The sequence below is a fragment of the Phasianus colchicus genome, chromosome 2 (assembly GCF_987193195.1).
Source record: "Phasianus colchicus chromosome 2, bPhaCol1.hap1.1, whole genome shotgun sequence".
NCBI classification, from domain to species: Eukaryota; Metazoa; Chordata; class Aves; order Galliformes; family Phasianidae; genus Phasianus; species Phasianus colchicus.
In genome coordinates, this window is record NC_143437.1 from 25,046,933 (window position 1) to 25,064,576 (window position 17,644).

Genomic DNA, 17,644 nt, shown 5'->3' on the forward strand with positions numbered 1-17,644 from the left:
CCTAGATCTATCAGAAAGACTGAAAAGGTCAATGCTCCACTGGGCTGTCAAAATTCCTAGCAGAATTCAAAAAATACAGAAAATTGATTTTGTAACTTCTAATCTATCCAAATATTCATGCTTTACCCAGTAATTAGTAGTCTCTCATAAAACTAGCTATCCTTTTTTATCCTTTCCTTTTTCATTCATTTTTAAACATTCTACTAAAGCTTATTCTGTATAAATAAGACAGCAGTAAACATCCATCAGAATATTTTTTTAAATTACCATGTAAAAGTGTAATAATACAGGGCTAGGGAATCCAATGACTAGAGTATTGCTCCGTAGCTAATCTTACAGACACTTTTTTTTTAAATGTTTTTCTTTTATGAAGAAATCCCTGCTAAAATGAATTTGCATGTTGATGAGGATTTTGATTCTTTATAAAACTCTTGAAAAGTGGCTAAAAAGTTCGCTGGCTTCATGTTAGTATGTGCCTCACATTGGTTTTGCTGCATCTTAGAAAGCAAAATTGAAACTAAATCACTAGCTTGTAATAGAACAAGAATTTAGCTTTTGTAAGTAGAATGCTTTTTAAAAAATTATGTATGAAAAGTTTCCCAGAGCTACTTCATTTCTAATGTTGAGCAATTTGCTAATTAGAAACATATTCATTGTAGCTGAATGTGAGTGTGCAGAAAAAAAAATTACACAATCTGCAGTGTTTAATATGGTAATGGAGCCCTTTTAAATGGCCTCCTTTCTAAATGGAATTCAAATTTAAAAATCAGCCAACTGCATTTTAGTTAAAGCTAGTGAATAAACCAGTCTTGACTATTTGTTTGTGAAATGGCATCTCACGATTCTACATTGTTCATAAAGTTGCATGCATATGAAGCACCAAAGAAAACAAAGATCACACCATGCATCTTCAGTCACTACTGGTGAGAGCACTGGATTAATGACCCACTACTAGATGATGTTCTCTTCAAAGTAACTATACTAACTGCTTACTCTATCAAATCACTATTCATGAAACCCACTTGAGATTGAATCAAGCTCACCAGCTACTGTCCAAGATTACATTTGCATTTTCTAAGCATATTGTTAACAAGCTGAGTCAATCTCATCTGCTGTGCACTGTTACTGATATTTTAAGGCCACTTCAGGCTTACACAGGAATGTGTCACAGATAAAACGCCCAGCCATTATTTTACCAAAGGGAAATGTCTCTTTCTTTGCAACAAATCACAAAACGTTACTAACCAAGAGAAACAATAATCAAGGCTCCTTCTCTATGACATTAAATACCAGATTCTTCTGAACATCACAATTTCTGAACTGCTAGAGAAAGAGCAGTGGTGCAACAGAAAGGGAGGAAACTTTGTATAAAATCAACAGTAAGGACTGTCAGCCTCTGCCAGTCCTGTCACCTGCTTGTGAAGATGCTTTTGTGTTTGTTATGGCTTCCTGCCGCTGCTAAGTATGAAGTTATTACTTGTAGGAAAATTTCCTTTTGAATGACTTTCTATATAACTATATATACAACTAATTTTGGTCTATCAGACTGAAGAGTGAAACAGACTATGAGAGTCTGTCACATAAAATATTTACCTTTTGAATTTATAATATGAATAAAACAGGTACTCCAACACTATGCTGCTGTCCTTTGAAATGACAAAGCTATAATTAAGGCTCTAGGCTTTACCCAAGGAATTTTTACTTGGAAGCAGGTCTGGAAACTCTGAAAACCTCCTTCTCTTGCCCTAACAGACATTTATTACTTTAACTAGATAAAGAGGCAGACCTGGAAAGGAATTAAAAAACTTCTCAATTTCAGACTTTGGCTCACATAATCCAGTTTCTGTTGTCTGCACCAGCTTATTTATCTGGCATTACTTGACAGAAATGAAAAAGAAATAAATGAACACTAATTGTAGTCATGTTTGGGTTGGTTTTTTTCTGCTTGTGGAATATGCACTGAAGCAAACATTTGCTTTCTAACCACTTCTAATATTGACTTTTAGTTTCCTCTTGGTCAAATCAAGCTTTTTGAGGCTAAGGTTGAAGAAGTTGATAGATCCTGTGACTCTGATGAAGATTATGAAGCTAGTGGTCGTAGTTTGTTATCAACACATTACACTGTTGTTATCCACCCTAAAGATCAAGGACCCACTTACCTTCTTATAGGATCCAAACATGAGAAGGTAAGGAAATGACTTTTCTATTACATTTCAGTAACTTGCCTATAACTGTGATGCTGTGATATGAACAATTCCTAAAGAGGAGGGGGAAAGGGATCCACAGTACACAAATTTGTCTTTAAAGTGCTATCATAGGTAATCCCTTTTGAAATAACCAAAATGCGCAGGCTTGCCTTCATGAACTGATGGGTGCAGAATACCAAATATGCTGTAAATGGAGAATTTTGCTCACATTGCACTAACCTGTGAACAGACTTTAGCAAATCTTCCTGAGAAGTTCTGGGATACTGGGTTACCCATTTTCACTGCTTGGATTAACAGACTGCAGTAAGAGAAGTGAGAGATACAGTTAAAAACAGTATTACTGCTGCATCGTTCTTAAGCAGTCTTATAGATCTCAATTTGTTTTTTGATCTAACTCCCTGCATTAGAAGGATCTGGCAGTGATAAGAAGGCACTTTAGCTTTTTATCTTTCTGATGAGGAAAGAAAAAACAAGCATGATTTCTGACGGTAAAAGGATTCAGAACACTGCTCCGTCCAATTTTCTATACTTCATACTTGCAACACAGAGTGGCCATGAGTGCAACTATTAAAGGAAGGTCAACTCCTTGGGACTTCAAAAGGAGAGTATGGCAACATTTGAAGCTGAGACCAAAATCTTTGTGAAAAAGCTCCTTCCAACAAAGCTTCAAACTGGATTCAATTTCTGACTTAATTCCTGTGAAACTTTATGTGCATTTTCCTTTAATGCTCTTAAAAATCTGATGGAATGAATGAGTTGCTGCATCTTTTTCTACTTTAGGACACGTGGCTTTATCATCTGACAGTTGCAGCTGGAAGTACCAGTGTAAATGTTGGGTCTGAGTTTGAACAACTTATTTGCAAATTATTAAATGTGGAAGGTGATACCAGTAAGTTTATTTTTGTTTCAACACACTCATCTTGTAATACTTAACAACGAGAAAATACTAAAGCATTTAGAAATGATTATACGAAGAATGTTTTGTTGTGGGTTTTTTTGTTTTGCTTTGTTTTGCTTTTTTAACGAAAACCACACAAAAAATAGTTTTAGACATACTTCGAGGAACTTTTAATGAACACTTATTTATAGTGCCCAATTTCTTTGGTCTACACAAAGCAGGTCAGTTAACTTTTTTGCTTGGCTTACTTTTGTGCTAACTTTCTTTCCTATGCCATGAGAACCACCTGCTCTGTGAAACAGGACCTCTGACACTAGCTTGCTCTGTAGAACCCTTTGAAGAGGAGCTATGGGGCTTTGAATCTGTTATCTAAAACACCATTAATAAAATCAATAACAGAACTATCCCTATGCAAGAAAAAAAATACAACTGCCAAGGCCTTGTTCCTATAAATGACTGAAACTCTTGGGAATGGAATTTCTACTTCAGGTCAAAATTTAGTATTTGCAGAACAGATGATAATAGTTTAGAAAATTTAACAGATGCTCAACTCCCACTTTGATGCAGTTGGGGTTTTAAACACTACTAGAAATTTTGAAACTGCATTTCAAAATGCTGATCTCTTTTGCTACACGAAAATCATGTTTTCTAAAAGAGCATAGACCTCATTACACAGTTTTCCTTAAATATACGTAATATGCAGTGTTATTTATGGAAGTTTCAGAATTCACACTTTTGGCCTACTCCAATTAGCTAGGGCAACTGTTTCATTTCTGAACACAGAAGTCTGTTCTGTGGGAAATAGCCTTCAACATGCCTGTGCTATGAGCAAGGTTCCGGCATCTTAACATCACTGGGAGCAGTTCACACTGATGTTACGCTAATTCCTAAAGGAGTGGCTATCTGCCACATCCTGAATTGCTGTGGATAAATTAGCAACTCCAAAGGGAAAACAGTGCTAACATTGATCAGAAGAATCAGAATGTCACCACTCTGCTTCAGATTTTAAAAGCAGTGCATAATATTTCCTTGTGCTTGTTGGATCTGCAAGTTGGTTTTCAAATTCTGACTGTTCAAGCAGAAGTCACAGACAGACCTGCATTCTGTGCCATCAAATTTAGGATTTGTCTTGCAAATTCATACTCATACAATTATTTTCACACTACATCTCTGCTCTTGAGAACTTTCATAATTTTGTATAGTCTCACAGTTTGCAGCAGAAGCCAGCAATTCCACACACTAGTTACTGCTATTTGAGATACAGCTATAAAAATTTAGAAGGTCCTATTACCAACATAAGGTGAAGCAATGAAACTGACTTAATATCTTAAGAGGTTCACCTCGCTGAGACTCCCTGGCCCCACTGTATAGATAAGAGCAAAAAGAAAGCATGCAGGGAGAGGGAGATGACTAAAAAACTGAAGTTTCTGTACTGAATTAATTGCAGAAAACATATTTTTATCTGTTTAGCTTCTCAGATTTGGAGACATCCTACCCTTTGCCACAGCAAAGAAGGAATTACTTGCCCTCTTACAACTTTGCCATCAGAAGCCTTACAAACTGAAGCCATTAAATTATTTAAGGTAAAAACACATTTTTATTTACAAGTTTGCTTCGGTTTGTTTCCTGAAATTTTTCATACACCCATAAGATTTTGGATGTTTCCCTGTGAAAGGCCAGATTAGTGTCTGAGAACAATGAGAAAGAATGTGCTGCAATTCCATTAACCTTTTTTCTCCTCTCTCCTGCCCTTACTTGAGTAACCCACCTCTAAAAATTAACTCGTAGCCCAGCTATAAATAAATTATATTCCAGAAACAAAATAAATTATTGCCATTCTGTATAATGTGAAATAAATCATAGTTTGGAAGACACGGTGTTTGGATAAATGAACTTTCTCCACAGAGCTTACAGTCTAAAGACCAAATTCCCTGCAGCGTGAACTTTCTTGAGAATTTTGATGTAATGGTTAGGACACAGAAAGGAATTCAAGACAAGTACCATATGCTAAGTCACAGCTATTTGTAAGTAAGCTTTCCAGCTTATTTGTCAGAAGCGTCTGAAGCACATAAGAGTACATCCATTTTATTCTGTGCAGTCTTGCAGTATGAAAATTAAAAAGGAATGTACTTCCCTGATAAAAATAAATTGATATCTATTTGGCAATCACTTTCTGAAATGTATTTCAGGCCTACGTCAAATAAGAGATGATGTGTATAACCTTTATTAAAAGCTTTTCTAAAAATCAGTTTAAAAGTCAAGCGAGGAACTGATTTAGAAACAGAAAATTATGTTTTTCTATTGCTGATAAAATAAGTCTTGTGCATCCACCTATTTTCAGATAGACTGGAAATAGATTAGTCCTCCATTCATTCCTGGTATTTTGCCTGTATACTTTGAAAATTCATCTTTAAGGAACTGTTCTACCAAGTGAATTTAGTTGTCATGACCACTGGAACTATAATATAGACTAAGTGGAGTAAGTGACAACGTTAGCTGTCTTATAAATGATTAACGCCTGACTTTCCTAAGACAGAAGAGGTGGTGGGAAGTTTATATGAACCCACTGTAAAAATACCAGTGAAAGCTAAGAAGTAAAATAAGTGGTTCTGCGTCCTGGTTTTCTAATTTGTGAAAATTCATCCCCCTGTGTTGTTCTCAGTCTTCACACAAGTATTTTACACTGGCTGCCATTGTGAGCTGCCCACCTTGCATTTTAAAGTCCTGCACAGGGGTAAGCTGTGTTCATACAACATGTCCTTAAACTTCCCTTTCACCACAACTGTTGCAACACCTACCAGCATACACTCCATTTTTTTTTTTTAAGTGTTGCTTTTATCCTGTAGAAAAATTATAGCTTTTCATCCATTCTAGTCCCCTTTTTCACCTCTGTTACTATTTGTGACTTCAATTATAGCACATTTTTGTTATGCAGAATGTCTGCAGGATTGGTTGGAGCTTTCTGTATGCAAACTTACTTGCTTACTGTTTTATTTCTAGACCTGCCAGTTATTTATAAATGCTGCAGTTGACTCTCCTGCCATTGACTACCACGTATCTTTGGCCCAAAGTGCTTTGCAGATCTGCCTCACACATCCTGAACTTCAAAATGAGATCTGTTGCCAGCTCATTAAACAGACCAGACGTCGACATCCACAAAACCAGACAGGACCAATACAGGTATTTCAACAGCAGTGGAGGAATTACACAGTATGTTTGGAATGGCAAAGGGGCTCTGCACTTCTGTAGCATCTGCATAAAATCATATAAAAACCTGAACTATCTTATTACTCCTGTATCTGCAGCAAAACTCACGTTATGCTCCATGAAAGTACTCACACCTAATGACAGGGTATATCTATGCCTGCACAATTTTTAATGGTTCAACATACACCATCAAGCTATCATCAAGCATTAAGACAGCATGTGGAACCTAATTCTCTTTTACTGCGTCTTTCCTTTCATTGGTGCTAACTCAGGAATTCTGGTGGGCAAAACCAGATGTCTGCATAGCATAAGTATGAAGAAAAGCTGTTGCAATATGCTGTGGAATCTCAGATATGTTCAGTTTTTCTGACAGATGTCACCTCTTTCTTTCTCATCTGTCCTCCTGCATTCTGCATGCTAGATTATGAATATATATTTAAAATTCTCCACCTAAGTCCACTGCCAGTTATTCACCAGTATCTAAATATGTGACAACCAACTGAAATTGAAAGGAAAAGCAATAATTAGAATTCATGTAGAACTTGTAGACCCGACATAGGGCACGTGACATAGTCATACCTACGGAACTAAGAAATGAATCAGAAGATGAGAAAGGAAATAGTCACTGCAAGGCTTTTGTAATAGACACGTTTTTCTCCTGACTTGTCATAGAAAGTAGCACATGACTAGCAGGCATACCTATTATCTAGAAAAGGCCCATATTTGGAAATATGGACAGTATGTGTGCATCACTAAGACATCCACAAATGTTTTACAGAACATATAGCGTGTTCATGTCAGCATACATTGAAATTATGTATGGCTGATGAAATTCAATAATGTATTTTTTAATATAAATTTTACACAAATAATAATTTTTTGATATATTCAAGCACTGGTGAGGCCATCCCTCCAATAGAGATAAATAAATTTTTGCCATCATAATTATATAGTATGATATTTAGGGTTAACTTGTTTGGTAGAACATTTGTAGCCTCACAGATTTTTTAAGGTCTTAAATTATTAACTCAAGCATGCTTGGCATTGTAGCCTTAGAATTCATTTTTCCTGCAGTTTGCTTTTGGTACAAACTGATTTGCCTCCACATTTCCAGCCCTAAAAGTAACATGTTGTACACAAATAAAAGTAAAGAGAGCATTTTGGTCTTCCAGTGAGGTGACATTCAGCTCATTTACTCAGTTTTTTCTTTGTTTTGTTTTATTTTTTTCCTTCCTATTTACAGTTGTGTGATATTTACCTTGGCACTGCTGGCCAAGAGCCAAACAGAAAGTTTTACTTTGTAAGATATTTAAAACAGTGAATGTTTTCCTTTTGTCCAGGGCTTGCAGCTCTTGGCTCTCTGCGTTGGACTATTTCTGCCCCAGCACCCATTCCTTTGGCTTCTTAAGCTTCATTTAAAGAAGAATGCAGATTCCAGGTACACCTGAGTATTATTAGCCTGCTGGTTGACTAGTCTTCTTTTAGCACCTTATTTCCAATCTTTCATTCGATATATATGTATGTTTTATCTTCTGACATTCATTTTATAAAAAAATTGAGTAGAATTCTGTTCCAGTACTAAAAGGTAGCACGTGTTCTTTCTATGCAACAACTGGAAAAGCTCCTTTGTTTTGAAAAATATTTTGCAATGGAATTCTGACTGCAGGTTGCTAAAGCACAAAGGCTCAAGTCTGTGGCAGTTGCACAAAATATTCTGAGCCACGTTCATCTCTTACACAATTCTTGTTCATCTCTTTCACTCTCCTCAAAATTCCCTGGGGAAAAATGCTGGAAATCTTGCTGTGAAACCTGAACGCTCCTCTCATCTCACATCTCTAGAGACAGACATTTACTCAGTTTACTTGTCCTTTCAACCAGTTCCCAAGAATTGCCTGATTTCTTTTTCTGCCACAGGACTGAATTTGGGAAATACGCAATATATTGCCAGCGATGTGTAGAACGTACCCAGCAGAATGGAGACCGAGAAGCCAGGCCTTCCAGAATGGAAATCCTTTCAACTCTTCTAAGAAACCCTTACCACCATTCACTACCCTTTAGTATTCCAGTTCATTTCATGAATGGCATTTACCAGGTAAATCTAGGAAACCAGAAAACCTAGGCTCTCCCAACCCTGTGCTATTGGCTTATATGTGAAGCATAACACTTAAAATTCTATTAAATATGTTTCAAGTTTCGTCCTGAGCCAGTACTAACACAGGGTACAAGGCACAGATATTTGAGTCATGTTTGATCAGTGAAGAGTAATTGTTCAGGACAGAATCTTTAAAGGAAATTAAAATATTAAAAAACACTTAAAAATGAGACATCTTAAAGTTCCATTGCTTATTTGACCTCTCAGCTAGATGAATGAATTCGACTAAAGAAAAAAGAAGGGTATTAAACTCCACTTCCTCTCACCAGATACTTTAAAAGTTAAATATCTCACAGAAAGCACAAAAATGCAGCTGTAACTCCCAACAGCAGTTATAAAGGATAACCCTATTTATTACAGAAAACAGTTTCATTCTTAACTCTTTTGGGAATTAATCAGTCAAAGCCTGTAAGAAAGCCTTCCCTGGGCTTCCATGCATACTGGTGCAAGCCTAATTTTTTTTTTTTAACAACTCAAAAGTTTACAAAATGGTGACTTTTTATATTAAGTCAAAACTACATTGAATAATCTCTATTTCAAGCAACAGAAAAACAAACTGTTTTTCTTTCTCCCTTCTAAAAGTTTCTTAATTACTTGTTGTATGGCCAGTAAAAGAGAAAAATCAACATGTATTTAAACCACTCTAAAAAGTTTCCAGACTGAAGTTTGGAGGAAAAAAAAAAAGAAATAACTGAAAACTGTAAGTAAATAAATCACATCAATGGATTCAGTTAATGACCAATTTGTACTTTTCAATGACACTAAGTTATTCAAAAGGAATGGAATGGATCTTACGTTCTAGAGGTATTCTCATCTTTCAGAATCTTTGCTTTATTTTTTTTGTAATGTTTGATAGTAAAATAGATTTGGGTGCTTTTCTAGGTTGTTGGGTTTGATGCCTCTACCACAGTGGATGAATTTCTGAACACCCTGAATCAGGATACAGGAATGAGGAAGCCAGCTCAGTCAGGATTTGCACTCTTCTCTGATGATCCCTCTGGCAAAGATATAGAGCACTGTCTACAAGGAAACATCAAGGTAAACAGAAGTCTTTAATGAGCTTTGCATATTTAACAGCAAAATCGTTTTACAGAGCTCTCTTCAGACAGTGTGAAGCAGAATATTTTTTCAGGCTGAAAGCTTTTTTTTCCTCCAGTAATGTAAAAGGAATGATGAAAAACTACTTTTTGAATTACTGAAATTCATTCAGTGAACTGTATTTAAAAGCACTCTCTGAGAGACTGATATTAATCATGGAAGTAAAATCTGGATTACAAAAGAGAAAGTAAGCTGTAACTAATCATTTTCTTTTAAAACCAAAAATCAATTGGTATCCAACGTGTACCTTGAGACCAACGAGTACCTTGCCAGTTACCATACCTGATAGACCCCCAAAAGATGAACATTTGAGGTCCAAAAAGTCACTGACACTGGGATATGGATCCGGGAAATTGTTATTAAAAAAAAAAAAAAAAGAAAGAAAGTAGAAAAAAGAATGGGTTCCTTATCTAAATACAGAATAATTAGCTTTCAGTTTTGGAAATTTTCAGTGTTTGGCTTATTATTGTACTGAATCTTAGTTCATTCTATTACTAGTAATAAAATCTTTGTAGTCAAGTTTGGCAAAATGCACTATCATCTATGTATTAGAAAAGTATTATGTATTTTTCAAGCCTTTTAGCAGTTAATTAATAATGGACTTTTTTGTGCTTCTATCCAGTAGTTTTTTGTACCCTCTCTCTGTTCAGTGTTCACAAGCTGCATTTCAAGACACAAGGAAAGGTATAGCCGGGACCTAATGACAAACAAGCAGAGTCATCTGATCAGTTCTGCTTCCCAGCCGCAATAATTACCAAATACAAAGCAAAATGTATTTTAAAAAGTACTTTTTCCTTGGTAAAAATGATTTTACAAGCTGATCACATTACTGCTCCCCAAAAAGTTCATCTATGAAGGAATGGCACCATGAAGTCCAGCAAGACTCATTGGTCCTCTGTTCTGCCTCCTCCCCATCTGGCCACATCCACCAGCTGTCAGGCACCAGTCTGCTTGCTCATCATATCAAACGTCATATAAACGTTACAAGAAACAGTCAGTAGAAAGCACCTGAAAAGCTTCATGCAGCAGGAAGTCAAGGCAGAGATCGAAGGCAATTGATTAATTATTTAACAACTCACTTTGTACAATTAAACACTCATTGGCTGCTGCTAAATCAGCTAACTGGCCTTTCCATACACGTAAGTTATGGTTTGTTTCCAAAGCTGGCGTGGGTGTTGCCAGATAAGCAAACAAACAAAAAAACCCTAATTATGAAATGTTCCAACTAAGAACAGCTCATAAAGTTACCTGTCAGTTAGTTTAAAAACTTAAGGCACATGAGTTTCCGATATGAAATAGGTAAATGATACTAAAATACGTAGATAGTTTTTATTCACAGGTACTTTGAAAGGTGAATACATACAAAAGTCACTTTCTTATTGACTCCCTTCTAGATCTGTGACATTATTTCAAAATGGGAGCAAGCCTCTAAAGAGCAACATCCTGGGAAATGTGAAGGCACAAGGACCGTCCGCCTAACTTATAAAAACAGGTTCGTGTAGCAATTATAACATCTCTGCCTTGTCTCAGGAATTATTAGATATATTTTTAATTTTTGTGGTTTCTTCATCTGAAAAATAGTGGCTGACTCAAAGCTTGCAACAAAAATAGTAAATGGGCGTAACTACAGCAATTTTAAATATATATAGGGTTCTTTTTTTTTTATTTTATTTTAACCTCATCAAAGGTGATCACAGCTGCTGAAAAGAAACACAAAATTGAATTCTGAAGACTGAAATTAAGTATTTGCCCACTGGTTTAAATGTTGTTCTATTAACGTGTTTTGACACTGACATAAATATTTCACATTCAGAGCATATACTAATCCTCAGGGCTAAGATTTTTCCCTATCTTCTTTATTTAATAACTTTGTCTTTTCTGCAGGCTTTATTTTTCAGTTCAAGTCCATGGGGAGACAGACAGGGAGAAGCTGCTGCTAGTCTATCAGACAAATGATCAAATAGTCAATGGGCTCTTCCCTGTAAACAAAGAACTGGCAATGGAACTGTCCGCTCTTCTAGCTCAGGTAATCCTTGCTCATTCGTGCAGTTCTATAGATGGAAGCCTTAAATTAAGGAATGGTTCAGAGTTGCTTGTCAATCAAGTTACCTTCACCTTTCACACATGAAAGTGCAAGAAACAGACTGGGCTGCAAGCTTGGTGTGATGTTAACTTCTGTATTAAAGTGGAAATGCTGTTGGCGCCAGTAAGGATAAAAACTTCCTTTACCTCCTACACAGTCAGGCCCTCTTTGATTGAATATCATACAGTAACACAGCATTTGTTCATTTGCTAGTCTTTAAACAATTTCTGCAAGTTAATTTATGAGAGTAACAACTGTTTAGTGAAAGCCTACAGGTTCTTTGTTAGATATGGTCTTGCTATCATATCTACCTGCTAATCTGTTCCACTTTAAAAAAAGATCAAACACTCAAGAGAAGATTACTTAGAAAGTTATTTGATGGTTTTACTCAAATCTGAACTGGTTTGCGTAGCTGAAAATGTAGCAATCTCAGAGAGGAACTAGATGGTATTCTACTCTACATTTGTATATTTTATACTTGATATTTATCTTTTTTGCAGGGTAAATATCAGATAATCAAAAATAAAATGACTTGGTTTCTGTATCAGCAAATAAAACACCAGGTGATTATTGACAAACATTTTCATTTTTTACTTGGACAGACAGGAAAAAGCTAGCTGATTGTAAGCACCCAGCTGGAAAGTTACTCTGCAAGAACAATTTTTTTCTTTGTGATCTTTTCCTTAGGTAGAGATTGGAGATTTTGAAAGGCCTTTCTCAACGCCAGCAGGGCAGGTCACGTCCCAGTCCAAGTCCAATCAAACATTAAAACAAGTTTTGGAGAGATTCTACCCCAAGAGATACAGGCTTGGCTGTTCAGAGGAACAGTTAAGGTGAGATGTGTTTTGCTATTCAGATTCACTGAAAATTCAGCACCAAAATGAGGAGTTTTTTAATTGTCATAAGGTCTCACTTCTTGTTATGCCCCGTTTTCCTAGACCTGTGTTTGAAACTCACATTCTTACTGAATTCAAGAACCCATTTCCTTGGTGCATTACAAATCTACCCAGAGTACCACCATTAAGTCTGCATTCAAGTAAAAGCTTTAGAACAGACAGATTACTACATAGTGTTACAAAACCCAGAGATTTTGAAATTCTTATTTCTCTTATTCAGCAATTCTAATTTAAGCCTGAGCATGAACTAAAGAACTACTGAAAGTAAACGACATGAGGAGTATATCAGAGTGTTTGCTATTCCAATGTGCAATCTCTTGCAGCCACTCAGATTGCAATATGGAGACTTAGCCAACTTGCTAGCAATGTATCACCTAATTTTAAATTAATAATTTGCAAGTTATTTCACCTAATACCTATTAAAATAAACAAGAGCAGAGCATTAATTATCCACAGTCAATGCCTTGCAATTTTGAAGACCAGTACACATTACAGAAATGTTTTCTTCATTCCTTGCTGCAGAGTTGAGAGAGTTTAAAGCTATTATACACACAAAGTGACATTATTACATACCAAGAATTTAACAGGGACATTCAAAAGTTTACAGTAAAGAAATAGAAAGGTACACGATTAATTTCAAAGAACAAAGTGTAAGAAGCATTAGATCAGACTGACTTGTGGAGACTAAGTCTGTTCAGCCATTCAATTAGTTCCAAAATTACAAATTGCCAGAAAGTGGAAGTCCATAGCAGGAAAAGAGTCACTCTATGCCAGTCCCTTTTCTTCTGTTCTTTTGCTAAGGGTGCAGTTTGACTTCATATTCCCAGTAAGAGCCAGCTGCAAGTGAAAGATCTCCCCTCTACTATGCATTCTCCTTCTCTCTTACTGGGCTGGATCTAATAATCTTGTGGCTGCAGAGTGAGCCATTCCTGAAAGTCATTGTGTTGGAAGGTATGCCAGGGTGCTTTTGGAGGATGAGTTTCCTATGGGATCATTTTATAGAATCAGCTCACCTTGGAGCCACAAAAGAACAGAGCCAGTGTGAATGCATCATGCATCAGAAGCACCCTGTCTGGCAGCTGAACTCAGATACACTGGAAAAAAAAAGTAACATTAAGCTGCATCATCTCCCACATCTATGCTAGCCACAGGTAAAGATAGGTGCTAAGCTGGATGGATTTTTGGAATGACAACTGGCATTGCTGTTGAGTACTGATAAAGGCAGATTGATTACCTGTAGAGACATATTAAAATCTGAGCTACACTTTTTTTCCCTTATGCTTCCACTGCTACGTCAATATTTAATCACAATGCTGCAGAAACGAGAAGAAACTTTGTCATTTTCACACGTATAAAAACATTACACAATGTTTCAGATTTAATACTGCATAAGCGATAGTCGGTGCGTTAACTTAAATTACCATTTTAACAAATGGATTTTTTTTGCTCATTAAACTTGTAAGGGTAAGTATTTAAAATCCTTTCAATAACTAAATTACATATTTCATTTCAACAGACAGCTTTGTCAGCGATTGTCTACGAGATGGATGGCTCTCCGGGGCCACAGTGCTGCAGACTGCGTGCGCATTTATCTCACCGTAGCCAGAAAATGGTCTTTCTTTGGTGCTAAATTGTTTGCAGCAAAAGTAAGAAACTTCTTGGAATTTGAGTGGTGTTATTTTAGTGTGATTTGCAGAGTTTTCTTAGAACCTCTCGTGTTGGAAAGGAGTGTGATACATGTGCTGATTTAATCTCTTCTCTAATCACTCATTTATTGTGGTGAAATTAAATAATCACAGCACTAAGTAAAACATCATACCTTCCTAATAAGCTCACTGCTTGTTTTAGATTATTAATCAAGGTTGTATCTTTTTTTCATATCTTAGTTGGAAAAAGACTTTGTTTCATACCTTTTTTGCCTGATAACTATTAGAGTACTGAAAAGCCACCATTAACTGGTTATGAAAGCGGAATGTGGCAGAAATGTGAACGTCATTTAAGGGTATTTAGAGCACTCCCTTCTGTGCTGGCCTCCCTCTTAAACCATTCATATCTTAATTCTCTTTGTTCTAAGAACAACCGTGCTAAGTACAAGGGTTACTTCTCCCTTATGTCTTATTAGGCAATCCATATATATATACATATACATATATATGTTTAAATTATTTATCTGCACTCTGTTCTTTGCACACATAGACGTATGTGTGAACAAAATTTCAAACTTCAAAATAAAATTTACTAATGAGACTGTACATTTTATTGGATGAAGCACTGAGGGAAGCTTCACAAGCATTAGGCTGAGTTCTTAGTTCTTCCACTGGCCTTTGTTGTTACCTCCCAGCAACCTATGGGTGAAGGGAGCTCTGTGTTAGCCGATCATTAATAGCGATTTACACAAGTATCATTTTGAAGTAGTAATTAGGAACATTTCTTTTTATAGCCTCTAGCAACATCTTCACTCGAGAAGTCCTTCATATGGTTTGCTGTACATGAAGATGGCATAAGCATCCTAGATTACAGCACTATGGTAAGGGACTTTTTTTTTTAAATACTGAGCAGATAGGGAGATTCAGCAGAATAGTACACAAAAGATAGCATTAGTCTTCCATGCTGTTATCTAGTCTTTCTCTTAAAGCAGAAATTCATTCCTTTCAAAACGCTTTAATGTTATCATTAAAGTCGTACTAATAATAGAAATAAATAATGATTTCTTTGCCCAGAATTTATTTTTGTTTATCAGACAGGGTTCTTATATCTTTTAATGAAATGTTAATATTTTAATCATTCAGATGTCAGGACATCTACAGTTACAATTCTTAAAATAACATTAATTTTCTTTTCCTGAAGACTTCATTTTCCATTATAATTCATAATGCATACACTCTGCAAAGTGCTGTTACTAAAAAGATTGTTATTCTCATTGTATTATTTTTGTTTAATAGTAGGTGATATAACCCAGTGTTATTTAATTATGTCATTTTAGGCTCTGATTTTTCTTTGATTTGTGATAAAAGTTTTCACAGAAAACAACTCCTGGTAATCAGTATTAAAAAGGCAGCACCTGAGAAAATCCCCGCTTTAATTTAATATGTCCTGCAAAGAAATTGAACAGCATGTCGCTATTAGCAAGTACTAATATTAAATATCAGAAAATTAAAATCTCAGATTCCTAATTGTATTGATATGGGCCTTTTCATTATGTTTCTTTGTAGTTAAAAAAAAATAGAACAGAAGAGACAGCAAAGAAAGCAAAACTATACAGTAGCTGTAGCAGTATGAGTAGTATGAGAATGAACATTGCATGAGACTGAAGAAAGCCCTATAAGCATTAGTTTATCTACCCACAGTGCTACATACAGGATTCCTACAGAACACTGCCTGCTTACAATGTAGGCAGTCCCTGCCCTCCATTAAAGAAATGCTTGGTTTCCAGGCAGTATCCTGACTTTCTGCAGGAAGTATCAAGGATATCAGAAATTGTTTTTCGTAACTGAAGAAGTCAGTTATTTCATGGGTGTTGTCTTATGATTAATTTTTGAGTATTGAGGCTTATTAATAGGGGTTTTAACAATAAACCAAATGCTATTTGTAGACTCAAAGATCACTCGTGTGATGCTGAACACTGAGCAGAAAGAGCCTCACTGGGCAAAGAGGAGGAGCTTTGAAGTGCATCCATGTGCCATCAGAGATGAGGGGGAAAAAAACAAAACAGAAGTTACATTAATTTGTGTTTCTGTAAACTACATCACAGCACAATAAGAAATTCTGGAGTTAGTAATGTTAGATGTCAAATACCCTACCATTTAACTTACTTAGACACTATTTCATTTTCAAATGGAATTCCTATGGAGAACTTCTCTCTAAGTTAGTCAAGAGTTATGTAAACTGAATTACAGACTCGAGTTGAAAGCTGCTTATAATATGTTTGATCTGGTTAATTTGGAATAGAATTTGGATTCAGAAGAGGCAAACGACAACATTTTGAAAAATCCACATGTAATGATGTTTGTAAGAGATATACTTGTCATAATGTGTTTTTCTTGCATTGCCCTGCTTATAGCTTTCCGGTTTCTTTTTTTAAGCGATTAACAGTTACATACACATATAAGAGTCTGATGACTTTTGGAGGCTATCAAGATGATTTTATGTTGGTTGTTAATGATGCTCAGACAAAGGACAAAGCAACTGAAAAACTGCTTTTCGCCATGACAAAACCCAAGGTTGGTATATTACCTGGTATAGTTTTCCACCATCTGCCACTTTTCTACTTTTTCTGAAGTGGGTAATCTTTAACTGATGTAAAAGACGAAACATTTCCTTTATTCCTAGTGTTCTCACATTGACTTTTCCCAGATATCTTTTAGAGGGAGAAATAATTAGTAATATAAGAAGCAACAGTGACAATACTGTGCTTTCATGTCCCTTTAGATATCATTCCAAATTTTTCATGTAAGGACATAGAAGGCTACTAAGGGCAATAAGCATACGCAGGACCTAAAAAGTAATCTGGCTGATTGAGCAGCACCACAGATCATATTTAAGAAGCTGTATTTCCATTCTGGTGTGGAATTGCAGAACACAACATCTGAAAGATCTGTCACTTCTTTAAAATCCTAGAGTATTTTTGACTTCAGTGAAGGAACTCTCCAAACTTTTTCAATCCAGATTCTCTCAGTCACTGGTAAGACTGACTGTATTACAACGAACAAAGTCTTTTGCTGTTATTCTATTTCACAGACTGTTCCAAATATGAATTTCACATATGAATTTGGATAAAATCATGACTCTTCACACAAAAACGCAGAGTAAAACAATTATTTACAAATTTCTCTCAGATTGTGCCCTTAAAGGCAAGGTGGTTGGGTGGACTGTGAAGGAAAAATATAGTAAAGACTTCCCAGAAGTCTTCGTTCCTTTAGTCTACTCGACTATTGAGTATCTTGAGTCCTTGACTTCTAGGTACTTTCTAGGAAAATTGAGGGAACACACCATGAAAGTTTTTTGTAAGAGCATCATCTATTGGACTTCAAAACCTCCCAGTTGAGTAAGCCATCTGTTTGAATCATTTAAGACTGAAGCGTGATGAGAATAGCGTTACATTAT

At 35.9% G+C, this 17,644-nt stretch overlaps 2 protein-coding genes across 5 annotated transcripts in view; one reads left to right on the forward strand and one right to left on the reverse strand.

Moving 5' to 3' along the window:
* The window catches only part of THADA (THADA armadillo repeat containing), a 210,315-nt gene that overhangs the window by 186,699 nt on the left and 5,972 nt on the right, over nucleotides 1-17,644 (reverse strand). The gene's annotated exons all lie outside the window — the stretch shown is intronic.
* The window catches only part of PLEKHH2 (pleckstrin homology, MyTH4 and FERM domain containing H2), a 52,225-nt gene that overhangs the window by 33,217 nt on the left and 1,364 nt on the right, over nucleotides 1-17,644 (forward strand). For all 4 annotated transcript variants that reach the window (XM_090135155.1, XM_031594830.2, XM_090135156.1 and 1 more), the window contains exons 17-29: nucleotides 2,007-2,186; nucleotides 2,988-3,096; nucleotides 4,576-4,688; nucleotides 6,106-6,285; nucleotides 7,653-7,750; nucleotides 8,227-8,404; nucleotides 9,347-9,502; nucleotides 10,957-11,054; nucleotides 11,447-11,588; nucleotides 12,333-12,478; nucleotides 14,058-14,187; nucleotides 14,982-15,068; nucleotides 16,624-16,761. In XM_090135155.1, the coding sequence (XP_089991281.1) occupies nucleotides 2,007-2,186; nucleotides 2,988-3,096; nucleotides 4,576-4,688; nucleotides 6,106-6,285; nucleotides 7,653-7,750; nucleotides 8,227-8,404; nucleotides 9,347-9,502; nucleotides 10,957-11,054; nucleotides 11,447-11,588; nucleotides 12,333-12,478; nucleotides 14,058-14,187; nucleotides 14,982-15,068; nucleotides 16,624-16,761 (1,755 nt within the window). The remainder of the gene's footprint in view (nucleotides 1-2,006; nucleotides 2,187-2,987; nucleotides 3,097-4,575; nucleotides 4,689-6,105; nucleotides 6,286-7,652; nucleotides 7,751-8,226; nucleotides 8,405-9,346; nucleotides 9,503-10,956; nucleotides 11,055-11,446; nucleotides 11,589-12,332; nucleotides 12,479-14,057; nucleotides 14,188-14,981; nucleotides 15,069-16,623; nucleotides 16,762-17,644) is intronic.